Source organism: Candoia aspera, chromosome 16 (assembly GCF_035149785.1).
Source record: "Candoia aspera isolate rCanAsp1 chromosome 16, rCanAsp1.hap2, whole genome shotgun sequence".
NCBI classification, from domain to species: domain Eukaryota; kingdom Metazoa; phylum Chordata; class Lepidosauria; order Squamata; family Boidae; genus Candoia; species Candoia aspera.
The window spans coordinates 4505920-4520774 of NC_086168.1; the positions used below are offsets into that span (position 1 = coordinate 4505920).

At 47.2% G+C, this 14855-nt stretch overlaps 1 protein-coding gene across 3 annotated transcripts in view; it reads left to right on the forward strand.

Moving 5' to 3' along the window:
* The window catches only part of NUP214 (nucleoporin 214), a 66874-nt gene that overhangs the window by 41911 nt on the left and 10108 nt on the right, over positions 1–14855 (forward strand). For all 3 annotated transcript variants that reach the window (XM_063316420.1, XM_063316421.1, XM_063316422.1), the window contains exons 27-30: positions 4238–4343; positions 5350–5414; positions 7511–9226; positions 12835–12905. In XM_063316420.1, coding sequence (XP_063172490.1) covers positions 4238–4343; positions 5350–5414; positions 7511–9226; positions 12835–12905 — 1958 coding nt within the window. The remainder of the gene's footprint in view (positions 1–4237; positions 4344–5349; positions 5415–7510; positions 9227–12834; positions 12906–14855) is intronic.

Sequence of the window (14855 nt, forward strand, 5' to 3'; positions counted from 1 at the left end):
TTCCGAAATGCAGATTTATTCAGCAAATGCTAATAGTTAAAACAAGGATGCTGGGAATCAAAACTCCTTTGAGAAAGGTGGTACCAAAGATGGGTGCAGAACAAAGGTGCTTGGAATTTTTTTCATGAAGCAGAAGTAGGTTTGCCAATTAAAAGGAAATGGAGTTTGGGGGAAAGGGTAGAAGCTATTAACCTAATAGCAAATCTGCAGAAGAAGATTACACAGCGAAGTTGTGGTCGGAGTTGCTGGTCGTCCGTAGAGGTGGCCACAAACTTGAACGGCTTTCCAAAGTCAATGGGGGAATCCACGGGGCATGAGGGCATCGGCGGCACCTCGACGTGGTGGTTATTTTGTGAGCTGCAGAATCAAAAGCTGCATCCCTGACATTTATTTATTGTATTGTATTGTATTGTATTATTTATTTTATTTTATTTTATTTTATTTTATTTTTTGTTTTGTTTTGTTTTGTTTTGTTTTATTTTATTTTATTTTATTTTATTTTATTTTATTTTATTTTATTTTATTTTATTTTATTTTATTTTATTTATTTTATTTTATTTTATATTTTATTGACAAGATTTATTTGGCCGCCCATCTTGAACAACCCTGGGCAGCTCACGACAACAGGAAAACCGGTAACGATAAAACAGCCATAAAACAGTAAAACGATGAAAGAAAAACCAAAAATCTGTGCCTTAATCATCCCTTTAGGATGCCCCGCAGCAAGATCCAAATAATTCCATTCCATTCCAGAATACAATAGACACATTGGGGGACCCCCTGTGCAAAACTCTGTCCTGCTTAATAGCTTCCCAGTTGCATCCAGCTGGCTGCTATATGAGATGGTCTCTGGGACTTGATGGGGCCCTGGCTGGATCCTGCCCCCTTGCTATTTTTAACCTCTTGCCCTGCCCCACCTCCCCCCCAGCTAAATCTGAACAGCATGGATGAGACAGCATTTATATTTGGTGCAAGGATTCAGAACAAGAATATGGTCCCCTCCTTAAACACAGCCTTGAAATTGTACAAGGCTCCTTGAATTAAAAAGTTAAAAACCCAGCCTTTAATTGCTGGGATCTTTGTACTTCCAGTCTTTTGTTTTTCTCCTGACATCGCCGCCCTCCACCGAGGCCAAAGACGCCGTCAGATTTTCTTTTTCTCCATCTGTTCTGACAACCACATAAAAAGATCAGGTTGCCCTCGAAGATGGTCCCATGCCGGAGTCAGAGAGAAAAATGTGCACTCTCAAGGCGTGATTCCTTTTGTATTGAGGGTGGGGAGATTAGAAAGACAACACTTGGGAAGAGTAAAAGATGGAAATGGGAGGAGAGGACTTGTGAAGGCAGAAATACAGGAACTCTGCCTAAAAGGGAGCCTTCTTATTTAGATTAATAAGGACAGCCCATTGTCTGAAAAAGACGGATTTTAAGGTCCTGTGATTCCCACCTCATTGGTCTCAAATTTCCCAGGTAGTGGCTGAAACTAGTTGGTGCAGCTGGTAACTGGCATGACCAGGAAGGCTAAGAAAACAGCTAGAAATTTATTTATTTAAAAGATTTATTTAAAAGGCCACCCATCTTGAAGCCAACTCTGGGTGGCTTGCAACCACAATAAAACAACAATAAAACCTTAAAAACAGTAACTAAAAGCCCAGCACTTCCCTCGTCTTCCCAGGATGCCCCCAAAATCATCCGCAGGCTCTCCTCACTTTACCCCAGTGCCTGGGTGAAGGGCAGATCTTGATGGCCTTCCAGAAGGCTGAAAGGGTGGGGGCCGTCCAGATGTGGTGTATTATCCTGACTTTTCAATTACATACCATTTGGATAGATTAAGCCTAATCCCTTCTTCCCAAGGTTGAGGATATCTGGCTGTCCCCTAGAGCTAATGCATGTATATCTGAAGTGCCAAGGTCCCTAAGCTCAGTTCTTGGTAGAGGGTTTGAACCCCACAGAATTAAGATTCAGCTACCTACAGTACGTCTGAAGAGCCCCCAATAGGATGAAACAGGTCACCTTTACCGGCCTCCGGATGGTCAGCGCAACAGAAAACACCATGCAGGATAATATACGCTGCCTAAAAATAGATAAATCCCCCCCTTCCAAGATGAGGGGGTGGGAATTACGTAAAACCCCATACAGCAGGGCATGACATAATGTAACATCTGTATCCCTCTGCTTGACAGCTTAAGGGAAGGTGGGCTGTATATACCATCCGGATAGAAGCTATGAATGCCCAGGATTGGGAACAAACCACATTCCAGGCTCTGTGCAGCCATGCTGTCATTTAGACCCCCTGCCTGTTCCCTCCAACATAGTTACTGGAGTGGCAGGTGTTTTCCCAAGCAGGTGCCACGTCTTTGCACCGAAGAAGGGTTTGCAAACAGGCCAGCCGTGTCCTTTTCCATTTCTCCTCCGCCCTTTTCCCAATTAATAATCTGTTTGGTTCCTGCTGGGTTAGTTTTTTTTTTTTTCTGTTGAACTTTGGCAAATTTTCTAATTTCCGGTAAATTGCGGCCGCCTCCCTTCTGGGTCTGGATGCTGCCAGAAAGCTGTATATATAGAAAGAATTGTCTTTGGTTTTCTGTCTAGTTCTGTCCCCCAGAATTGTGTTCAACAAAGGGACCGGGGCACATTACATCCTTCTGTGCATATCTTAACAGCTGCCTCCTTAAACCCAGGTGCAAACTGGAAACGCTGGGTATTAAATCTGACAGGGCCCGATGTTGTTGTTATGGTGACGATATCAGCAAAGTTGTTGGCCTGAAATGTACGGGCAATTTTTGGTCTGCAGTTAAAAAGCCTTTGGAATCTCAGCCATGAGCCAGCCTTGTACTTCTTAAAAAAGGCACAGGGTAGTCCTCAATTTATGGCCACAATCTATCTGTCTATTTATCTAATTTGTCCCTGCCCATCTCCTCCCATCGGGGGACTCTGGGCGGTTTACAACAATCAATTAAAACAACAATCATAAAACGTACAGCGTAAAATTACAATAATAAATAATATAAATAAGAGTAAAGATAAAAAGTCCAAATGGCGAAAGAATCTAAAACAGTCCAAGTGTGGGAGGAGTGGACCAGAACGTCTGTCTCCAGGCAAGGTGGTCGTTAAGCAAGTCACACCCAATTTCATGACCTTTTTTCTGTGGCCATTAAGCGAATCACCACAGTCGTTAAGTGAAACTTGTGGTTGTTAAGTGAATCCAGCTTCCCCCATGGACTTTGCTTGCTGGAAGCCGGCTGGGAAGGTCGCAAAGGGCAATCACGTGACCTCAGGACACTGCAACCGTTGCCTGAGTTTTGATCATGTGACCGCAGGCACACTGTGAGGACCAGTCGTAAGTCACCTTTTTCAGCTCTGTCGTAACTTTAAACGGTCGCTAAACAAATGGTCGTAAGTCAAGGACTACCTGTATTTCATAGTATTGCTTGTGGCAAGTCATCGGCAGCCAACGAACCAACTTAGGATAGTTATCTTTTTTTTTGTAATCCCGGTTCTCTTACCAAGCCACCATCAACAGGAAGAAACTTTCTGTCCCTCCCTCTTGGTAAGACCTTGGGTGGCCAACAGACCGTTGAAGTGTTGCAGCTGAGAACAGGCGTAGGAAATTCTGGGACGAGAGCTCGGCAAACTTGCGTGCGGGCAAAAGTGATGATGCGCCTAAGCTGCATTAAGCATATCAGGCAGTTTTCCTGCCATGCGTCCCTCCTCTCTGAGCTTCACAGTAGACTCAGCAAAATGCGCAGGTGCCAAAAAGGGAGCGAATGCTTCAGAGAGAGCCACGCTAAGAAAGGGAAACTCGGGGGGTCGATGAGCTCAGCGGTGCAGGAAGGCTGAGGAGGAAGAAAATTGAACCTTGCAATGTTCCCCAGTTTGGAGAACTCAAATCCTTCTGCTTTTCTGCTGTCTGTCCCCAACGGCTGGCACTGTAGAAGGTGGGGAAATCTGTTCTTCAAGAAGGTTGGCATTCCTAATCGCCCATGGATGGCTGTAAACCTTGGCTGGCCCAGAATCAACTCGAACTTCTCTTTTATATGAAATGCGCTGCTTTGGTGACATCTCTCGGACTGTCATCACACCTTGCAAAGCCATCACATTTTGTTCCTGGGAAGGAAGGTGGGATATTAAACATATATATAAATAACTTCTGGGAATGCTGGTGGTGAGATGCAGAATACTGTCCGGTTATTCGGCTATAACTTTCGTGACTCTTTCTCACTGCCTTCCTTAAAATCCAGGCCAAGGATCCACAAAGACTGTCCCGGCTGTGACCTCATCGGCTGTGACGTCCATCTCGGCCGCTGCTTCCCAGTTCAGCAAAGACTTCACGTTCGCCCCATCAGGGTCCGTATCAGCCATCTCTTCATCCTTTGGTTTCTAATGCTGTGCGGCATTTTAAAGGTGTTGGCACACAGTGGGCACAGCACCAAGCAGTGATCAAGAGACTCAGATTTCTGCTTTGCCAGGAAGCTTGCCCACAAGGGAGAGACAAGCTGTTCTTGGAACTAAGAACTAAGGCCCAGCTTCTCAGTCTTGGCACCTTCCAGCGGTGTGGACATCAGTTCCCAGAATTCCACAGCCAGCATGGCTTCTGCAAAGAATCCTGGGAAGGAGAGTCCACACCTCCAGAAATTGCCAAGTTGGGACTAGTAGGTGAAAAATAAAAGAGGCCTTTGTTTTGTGACTAACTGGTACACAAAATCCCTTCTATCGTATGAATCCTGGGTTATGACTTAGCGTAGTGCAGCGCTCCCCAAATTTTTTCCTTCATTACCCAAAACCGCTTATCGGAAAGTCCTTTTTACCCAATGTCGGTAAAACACTTTTAAGTCAATTTAATGGGTTTGTGTGTCATTCCCCAAAGAAAAACCACTTTTACCCAATTTGGGGCAATTTACCCAGGTTTGGGAAGCACTGGTGTGGTGTGTCAACCTGCCAGCTGGGGCCAACTCACCAAATCGTGGTTTAGTTCGGGGTTGGGCATGTTTTGCTCCAGGACTCATTCAAATCAAAGCCTTCATTAAGGCCTTTAGGCCAGAGAACACTACATTAAAATACATAAACCTGTAATGATTAATAAAACTAAAAAGTAGACATAAAGCACAATAAAAATCCATCAAAATGAATTAATAACCAATACGCGTAACAGTGGCAATCACCAAAACTTGACCTTATCTTCAGTTATAGGTAGGACACTTAGAACAAATGGTGGCCCAAAATCAGACAACCCGGGAAAAATATGTCAGGGTCCTGGTAAGATAGAAGAAGTGACAGATAAGCCTTGTGCTCTCTCCCAGGGTAGTTCTTTGAAAAGGGGTGCCATGTTTGCTTGTTTTATTTTCAAACTTAGGCCTGGGTTTAACCTTGCTGCCGTCCCTCCGTCTGCTGCAACGTCGGGCTCTTCTGTTTTGGGAGGTAAGGATTTTTTCTTTTCCAAATATGTCATGCTCGGTGCCTAAAAGAAAGCCAGACATTGCACAACTGAAGCGTTTGGGAGGGTGGGGCCTGGGTGTCAGCCTTGCGAGGTAGTCCAGACAAGAAGCACGCCCAGAAATACTAGCTCTAACTATTGTAAGGTTACATTAACAGAATCTTGCAAGTCTGAAAGTACATCTCCCCACCCTCGCCTTTTCAGCCCAAAAAACTAGGGAAGGTCCCTTCTTAGATGCTTCCCATACCCCTTTTCCTTCTGAGGGCTCAGCTGCCTCTTATTCAACTGTTCCCCTGGCTGTGGCACTTCCCCCTGTCTCCCAAGGTCATTCCAACAGACAGTTACACTGGGTGGGAAATCAGCATCTGTGTCAGCCTGCTGTTCCCATCTGGATCCAGGTCCTCTGAGAAACAAGGAGCAAGAGATAGAGGACAGGGAAGGTGGTTAATAACCTCTTAACCACAATTGTTAGACTTCAGAGGCAGGTTATCTCCTGTGGGTCAGCCGCTGGGCAGGAAACAGCTCCTATGCCTTGCTGGTAGCTCGCTCCAAAGCCTTTGCTGGGCCTTTGGGGGAGGCAAGACCCTGGCTTCAGTGCCCCCGAAGGGAGGACCCCATCGCAGACAAGCCGGTCTTCCCACAATCCCAACTCAGCTTCCCATTTTGCATCATTCGGGCTTGTGCAAGCCAGTCGCGGCCGATGTAGAGACGAAGCAAGACCCTGCTTGATAGATGGAAAGGAGGAAGGTCCAGAGCGGGAATGGTAGAGAATTGGAAGAGGCAGCTGCTTGGGAGAACTGGTGCGTCCCAAATGGCTCCAGTCAAAGATCAGTGATGGGCCGTGATAGTGACTGGCTGGCTGGAGGGCAGTAATTCTGAGAAAGAGGCCCCATGCAGAGGTATTTCAGCCCCTTCCCTCTCAGAGATGGCTGCTGCTTGCTGAAGAACTGAATCCTGTTTGGGAGCAAGTGGGCTCAAGTCCTGTGCTGCTCTGGCCACAGATTGACCCCTTCGTTCCAGAATAGGTCCCTCTGATGTGCGAGGTTCTCTCGTTCCAGATCATCCTTAGATGGTGTTCATGCGCTGCATGCTGTGTTATGGTTTTGCTTGCCTGTGGTTGGCTAAATACTGTAAGCCTTGGTGGGCTGGGTTTGCCTGGCCCACTCCGCCGTCCACCGTCTTTTCTGAACCACGGTGGCGAGGCTCACCCGGTCTGCTAAACCCAAACCTGCCCAACACGGTGGAGGTGTTGGGAGAGGTCCAAGTTGAGCTTCAGCCTTGGAAGCTCATGGGGTGATTTGGGGCCCATTGCAGACTTTCAGCCCCGCTTACCTTACAGGGTGGTAGAGAGAAGGATCGGAGAAGGGAGCGCGACATACATCTTGGGCTCCTGGAGGAAAGGCAGAATATAAATCTAACAAATAAATAAGATTTAACCACCCAGAGTCCCTCCTTGTGGGGGGAGATGGGCGGTGATAAAATTTGATAGAGAATAGAATAGAATAGAATAGAATAGAATAGAATAGAATAGAATAGAATAGAATAGAATAGAATAGAATAGAATAACAGAACAGAACAGAACAGAACAGAACAGAATAACAGAACAGAATAACAGAATAGAATAGAATAGAATAGAATAGAATAGAATAGAATAGAATAGAATAGAATAGAATAGAATAGAATAGAATAGAATAGAATAGAATAACAGAATAGAATAGAATAGAATAGAATAACAATAGAATAGAATAGAATAGAATAGAATAGAATAGAATAGAATAGAATAGAATAGAATAGAATAGAATAGAATAGAATAGAAAAGAAAAGAATAGAAAAGAAAAGAAAAGAAAAGAAAAGAAAAGAAATAAAGATTCCCCCGGTGGAGGAATTTACAAATCCATCCAAATTGCCGTGATGGTCTTTTCCATAACGGCTTTCTGTTTCTTTTCCCACCCACCCCCCTCTAAATTGGGAGAAAGGAAGCCGAGATCAGTAGCTCACTAGGAAGTTTTACCCCCGATCTGCCTTGGGAAGGAATATCCACGCTCCTTCCCTTCTGAGTCTGGCTCTTCCCTTTTGGCAGCTGCAGCCGCACCAGCGAAAGAGCCGAGCCAGCCCGAAGCCTTCTCCCTCGGAGTGAGCATGAAATTTGCCCCCGGGCCGGAGACCTCGTTTCCTTTTGGGTCCCCCAAGCCCCCCACCCTTTCAGGGGCCACCGTCGTTGGGAGCACCAGCTCTGGAGATCCCGGCCAGGGCAACGGACAAGCAGGGGAGGCTTCCCTTCCCTTTCCGGGCTGCGCCAAACTGGAGCACCTTCCCCCCAAGCAAGGCGATCCGGCGTTCCAGGGCTCTGCGGCCGGAGAGACGTTGGGGAGCTTCTCCGGTCTGAGGGTCGGCCAAGCTGACGAGAATGTAAAGGCCACCCCTGCCAAGGCTCCCTCCGCCAACGCACCGGGGGCACCGCCCTCTGGATTTTCTCTCGGAAACACTCTGCCAGTGAGCAAGCCCATGGAGGCCACTGCCGCTGCCCCCTTGACAACAGTGCCCGGTCCAATGCCCGCCGGCCCTGGTGGCATCTTTGGCAACATCCATCCAGCCGGCGCTGGTCCTCCTGGGGTCTTCAGTCTTGCAGCCTCGGCGGGCAGTGGCAAGTCTCCTTTTGCCTTCGGGGGCCCCCAGGCCAGCACCCCCCAAGCATCCGCTTCCCCCTCTTTGGCCCTCCCGCCATCAACCACCACCCTCTCCTTTGGGACTCTCTTGAGCTCTCCGGCCCCCACGGCTGCCCTCGCAAGCAAGGGGGGAGAAGAAGAGGCCAAGACGGCCCCCTCTGCCGCTGAGAAGCTCCCCTTGAACGAGGGGGCCCCGTCGCCCACGGCCCAGCTGGACCCCCAGCCGTCTGAGCAGCCTGCCCCGGAAGCGCCCCCTTCGGCTGCACCTCCCCCAGCAGAGGCAGAAGCTGGGCACCTCTCTCCTGCATCTAGCAAAGACCTCTCGTCCACCACAGCTCCGAGCGAGCCCCAAACTGAGGGTGGCCCTCCTGGGGCCCCTGCAGAGGAACAGACGCCGGCCACCTCGCCACCAGGGGCCACGGCTTCGCAGCTCACGGAGCCCACCGGCGCACCTTCCTCCTCCCCCCCCAGTGCCACCACAGGCGTCCAAGCGCCAGCCAGCAGCAGCTCGGCTTTTACAGCCGCCGTCTCCACCTCTTCTGCGTTTGCACAGCCCCCCATCCCCACTCCTACTTCCTCCTCCTCCGGCTCAGCCTTCAGCCAGCTGACCACCGAGGGTTTAACCAGCCCTCCCGTGCCCCCCGTCTTTGGCCAGGTCTCCGCGGGAGCCCCCCCAGCATCTTCTCCCTTCGGTCAACCGCCAACCACCTCCTCTGCCATCTCCACTGGGTTCAGCTCCTCGGCCTTTGGGTCAGCAGCCACCCCCGGCTTTGGCCAGTCCGCGTTCAGCCAGCCCCCCGTTTTCGGCCAGCCCGCCAGCACGTCGAGCGGCTTCACGTTCAATCAGGCCAGCTTCGGGGGCCCCCCCACTTTTGGGCACGCGGCTTCATCCGCCACCCCAGCTTCCAGCAGCGGTAACGTCTTCGGGGCAGCGTCCAGCACGGGCAGCGCCAGCTCCTTCTCCTTCGGACAGCCTTCAACTGCTTCTGGGCTCTTTGGCCAAACCGGTACCCCCATTTTCGGGCAGAGTTCCAGCTTTGGACAGAGCGGGGCCATCTTTGCGAGCCCGGCCTCCGTGAGCACAACCACCCCCACGTCCTCTGCTGGGTTCAGCTTCTCTCAAGCTTCCGGTAAGACAACAGGGGTCAAGGGTGAAGTTTTGGGGTTGCAAGTTAAAAAAAAAAGGCAGCTTGGGCCCCTGAAAGCAGAATTCCGCAATCTGGCGCCTTCCGGGATGGGTGATGGTCTGTGTCTAGGTGACCCTAGGAATAGCAAGCCAACCTACCAAAGGGTGCCAGTTTAATTTTACCTACTAATGTTTATCTTCCCTAGTTCTAGTATTTGCTGAGGACTGTCCTTGTTTCAAAAAACGGGCTTGCCAACGATGTCAGTTGTGGTCCAGTCCATCTAAACAGCCACCGGGTATGAGAAAGAATCTTAAAGATAATATTCCTTTTATAGATAGGTTTAATGTTATGATCAAAGGACCAGAACAAGCACACTGGAGGAGAGGAAACCCCCGTTGTAGGTTACTGAGACGAATGGCTATTGAAGTTAGCAGAATTGCCAAAAAGTTGACAGCAGCGGCAATTGCCATAAATTCGGGGACTTTTCTGGAGCCGTCCAGTGGCCTATCAGCAGAGGGGGGAGTAATGAAAGACATTGTGCCTAAAGTTTTCACGGCCACCCAAGGATAACAGTTCACTCTGGCAGAGATGAAAACAGCCGCGAAACTAAAATGCCCACGGGTTTCAGCGGGATGGGGAATAAATTTGAGTCTTACAACACGCTAACAGCAGAGAGATTAGCGGCCTGGCTGGCTTTTATAAGTTTAGTTTTCATCCTGACCTCACCCGACCCTTTTTCTGAATGTGATCCCCAGCTCAGGAAAGCTTAGGCAGCTTTTAATGTTGAGCAAAAGTTGCATAATTCAATGCGTTGAGAATTGCTGTTCTCGGTGGCTTTGCTGAAGCTGAGAACTTCGCTCTGAAGCCTGGAAGCCAATCGACTTAGGAATTCCTCTTTTGCACAGGAGCAGGACAGAGGGGGGGGGGAAAAAATTCCATGAATCCTTGCACGGAAGCCTAATCAGGTTAACCATACAAGATGCCGATTTTTGGAAAGGATCTCCTGTTAATTACTGGGACAAAAGAGTATTTTAAGAATGAACCCTGCTCTGTAATTATAACTGCAAGGCGTGGGTTGGGAAGGGAGCTAGGAAATCCCTCGTCGTCAGAAGACTCTATTATCTTTCACAGAACATGTGATTAACAGAGCTGAGTTTCTCCCTGCTGAAGAAACGTGGGATTTCTTAGGGACGTCCTTTAAAAAATTAACAAAAAAAAAAATCACCTCAGTACAGATAGTCCTCACTTAACAACCATTTGTTTAGTGATGGTTCAGACTTACGACGGTGCTGAAAAACCCAACTTACGACTAGCCGTCACACTTATGGCTGTCACAGCATCCCCACAGTCACATGATTGCCATTTTTGACCTTCCCAGCTGGCTTCTAGCAAGGAAAATCAGTGGGGAACCACGTGATTTGCTTAACAACCATGTGGTCCACTTAACGCACACGATGATTTGCTTAACAGCCACTGCCATAAAGGGCGTAAAATTGGGTCAGAGTCACTTAATGACTGCTTTGCTTAGCAACCAAAAATCCACTCCCAACTGTGGTCATTAAGTGAGGACTCCCTGTATGGGGGGCGGTTTGATCCTCAGCATTGCAAGTCCATCCATATCTCGCCTCTCTGGATGAGGACAGGAATGCTAAGGGACATTTCTAGCTTTAGACAGAACATGTTACATCTCTTTTGTGAAAAATGCTGAGATAGCTTTTGCGACACGATTTTAAGCAGGGTGTCCTGCCTTCTGACACTGCTTCCACCAGCTGGTCTGGTCCCTTCTCTTAATTTTTTTTTTTTCATTCCTGGGACTAGGTATTTGCTGCCATGATGGAGTTTATTTTACTGCACACCCTCCTTGGGGTGTTGGTTATTGATTTCAGTGGCACACGCATACTAAAGATCTACGGTTTCTTTTTAAGGAAGGCTATATAAGGTTAAGGTTAGCTCTGATACATGGGGCGAAAAGTCCAGAAATGTATATATACAAGAGTGCAACGAAGGGAGAATCCCTGACCTATTTCATCCTACGTTACACACTTTTCATTCCCTTTTCCTATGCATTAAAATTCGTTGTTATTAATATTAATATTAATATTGGCACACATTGGATTTTAAGTTCTGTGAATTCCATGCAAAATTCTCCGAAGGATAATGCAGTAACAATTCTGTTGATTCCACCGGAAAGGTACTAATAGTACTCTCACTGTTTTGAGGACTTGATCTCTATGGAAATGGTGTGGAATCCAGTATCCCTGTTTTTTAGACTATTGGTTTTGATTCTGCTCCAAAACTAACTCATAGTTTGGACAAGAGGCAGAGAAAATTGGGGAGAGACCAAGTTGCCCTCCCCTCCCCTCTTTCTTTCTCCCCTTCCCTTCCCTTCCCTCCCCTTCCCTCTTTCTCCCTTCCCTTCCCTCTTCCTTTCTCCCCTTCCCTTCCCTTCCTTTCCCTCTTTCTTTCTCCCTCCCCTCCCCTCCCTTTCTTTCTCCCTTCCCTTCCCTTCCCTTCCCTTCCCTCCCCTTCCCTCTTTCTTTCTCCCCTCCCCTCCCCTCTTTCTTTCTCCCCTTCCCTTCCCCATTCCTCACGCATCGGACTACAGTTCTCATACTTCGTTAGGAATCATTCTTCACTGTCTACATTATGTAGAACGTGGGTTGGTGGATTGGTCTTTCCTCAAAAGCTAACCATCCCTCTGATGTGCAGCTGGTCACACTCTAAGTAGGCAAACACCCAGCTCTCTGAGAAATCCATAATGCTGAGGAAGGGGGAAGGGAAGGGAAGAAGAGGACAACCAGCAGCAGGGTGGAGGGACTCAGTTACAGCTGGGTTGGGGGCACCATTGGAAGACCTGAAGGACCAGGCTGGGGACAGATCCTCCTGGAGAAAATCTATTTATGTGGTCACCAAGAGTCAACACCAACTTGATGGCACACAATCAATCAATCAATCAATCTCTATCTGGGCAAGCCAAGCAATCCCTGGAGAAGAACTTCATGCTGGAAAAGCTGGACGGAATCACAGCAGGATGGGTGCACTGCTGGGAGACCAGGAGAACTTCAGGACAGAAAATCCTGGAGAAGGTCTATTTATGTACAGGTGGTCCTCACTTAACAACCACAGTTGGGACCAGAATTTCCATTGCTAAACAAAGCCGTCATTAAGCTAATCCGACACAATTTTACAACCTTTCTTGTGGCAGTCATTAAACGAACCACCACAGGTGTTAAGCAAACTACCATTGTTTTTGCTTGGCAGAAGCCAGCTGGGAAGCTCAAAAATGGCGATCGCATGACCACGGGACACTGCAACCATCATAAATGTGAACCGGTTGCCCAGATCATGATCACGTGACCGGGGGTGCTGTGACGGTCATAAGTGTGAGGACCTGTTGCAAGTTGTTTTTTTCAGCACCGTCGTAAGTCCGAACCATCACTAAACAAATGGTTGTTAAGTGAGGACTACCTGTAGTTAGTAAGAGTCAACACTGGCTTGATGCCACATAATCAGAGTACTCTAGTAATGCACTCTGTTGGTAAAAATGACAGCATTTGGTTTTCACAAGCTGTTTAACCCCTGCCTTTTTCCCCCCTCTCTGATTCTTTCAGCGTTTGGTTCCAGCAGCCCAAGCACTGTGTTCGGGCAAGCCACTAACACCAGTGGGAGCCTCTTTGGCCAGGTAATTCCTCCAAACCAGCTGTCCTCCTTTCTGTGGGCAAAACTGGCACCAGGTCCGGTTGGAAGAAAATAAAGCCATTTGCAATCACACCCAACGTTCAAGCTATCTCAGGCAGGGCCTTGTCAGAAGAGAGTCTGCCCATCAGTCTGGCCACGCAGAGAAGTGCTGTCGAGGGCTTGTGGTAGATCCCATTTCAAAATCCTCTTGAAGGATCTGCCATTGCCTCCTTCCCAGGTTTAGACAGTGGGTCGAAGCAGCCTTGTCCTACCAGCTGCCTTTGCTGCAGTTTCATTTTCAGTTTGAATCCCGTTCCTTAATGCTTGCATAAGGAATTTGTTTCCCACTCTTTGCTCGCGTGAAAAGCTGGAATCCGCCTTTTCTCTGTTGCCCAGATGCCTGGCAAGGAAAGGGTGAGGTTTATACAGTTTAATAACTTTATGCAAATTTTATACAATTTAGTAACTGTAAGCATTCAGCATCCCCAGTCTGCCGCTGCCACCTTGCAAACATGACCTCAATTTGATTATTTCAGTATATGATTACCGCGGCAAGATTATTATATGCACAGAGAAGGAAAGATTCGGCACTTCCCACCCTGGAGGAAGGGTTGGTGAAGTCAACAGATTTTGCTGAGATGGATAAATTAACTTCTTTGATTAGAGAAAAGACACTATCTGCATTTATTGGTGACTGGAAACCCCTTATGGGCTTTTTGCATAAAAATGAAAAAAAAATGAACTTGTGGTTTATGGCTTTGATGATTAGACAGGACAGATTACAGAAAGAAGAGAGTTGTGATGTAGCTTTAGAGAGAGGTTCAAATATAAATTGTGCTTATAACTGCTGTGAAGAATATCGGAAGCCACTTCTTTCAGTTTTTCTTTCCTTTCATCTTTTCTTCACTTCTTTCCTTTCCATTTTTCTTCAACTGTTTTTTCTTTTCTTGCACTTTTTGCTTTCTCTTCGCTTTCTTTCCTTTTCCTTTTTCTTCCATACTTTGTATTAGTTTCTATTAGTTTTTATCTTTTTTAAAAGTTTCAATAAAGATCACATAAAAAGACCAAACAAATATGACCTCGATTTATATTACCTGCCAGAAGAGCACAGTGCCAGTTTGCACCTCTGTCACCACAAACAGTTGGCAACTGCAAAGAAAAGGCAATTTTGCACCTGCTTTTTAAGCATTCAGAAGTTTAAAACCAACGTAAGGTCAGGTATAAAGGATCTCTTAATATAAACTCAATTGTAAGGTCAAAAGGAGGGGTCATCCCCTCCAGAGAGGCTTTGGTGCATCTGTTATGTGCTATCTGGCAAATAAAAAAAAGCTGGTGCTTTTCTGGAACTTTGGACCTCACATGGCCTGTGGCAAGGCCAGCTGCCCAGTGTCATCCCTGATTCAAAAATATGAGATAAAATTGACATTCTGTTGTTACGCCGCAAATCTAAGCAGTTTGGAATCGGCAGATGAGTTGAGCTTTGAGTTGAGTTGAGCTTTGGAGACAGTCACCAAGTTTTACGTCTCTTTTTAGGCCAGCCTTTCTCAACCTTCTGACCCTGGAGGAACCCTTGAAATGTTTTTCAGGCCTCGGGGAACCCCTGCACATTCAGGCTCCAATACAGGCCAGAAGTTACAAAATTATATTCATCTCATGTGTAGGCCTGTATAGATGCATTCACAGTGTTCTTAAACTAAAAATAAAGAATGAAACTTTAATGTGCAGTTGGCCAAATTTGAAATAATTTTTTAAATAAATCGCAATCTCCCAGGGAACCCCTAGTGATCTCCCGCGGAACCCTGGGGTTGCACAAAGCCCTGGTTGAGAAACCCTGTTTTAGGCTATCATGGTTTCCATACCAGGCACCCCCAAAGCCACATTAATGCTGTTTCTCCATTTTTAATTTCCACTTGCTGTCATTTCAGTTGGCTTTCAAACACGCAAATAAATCTGC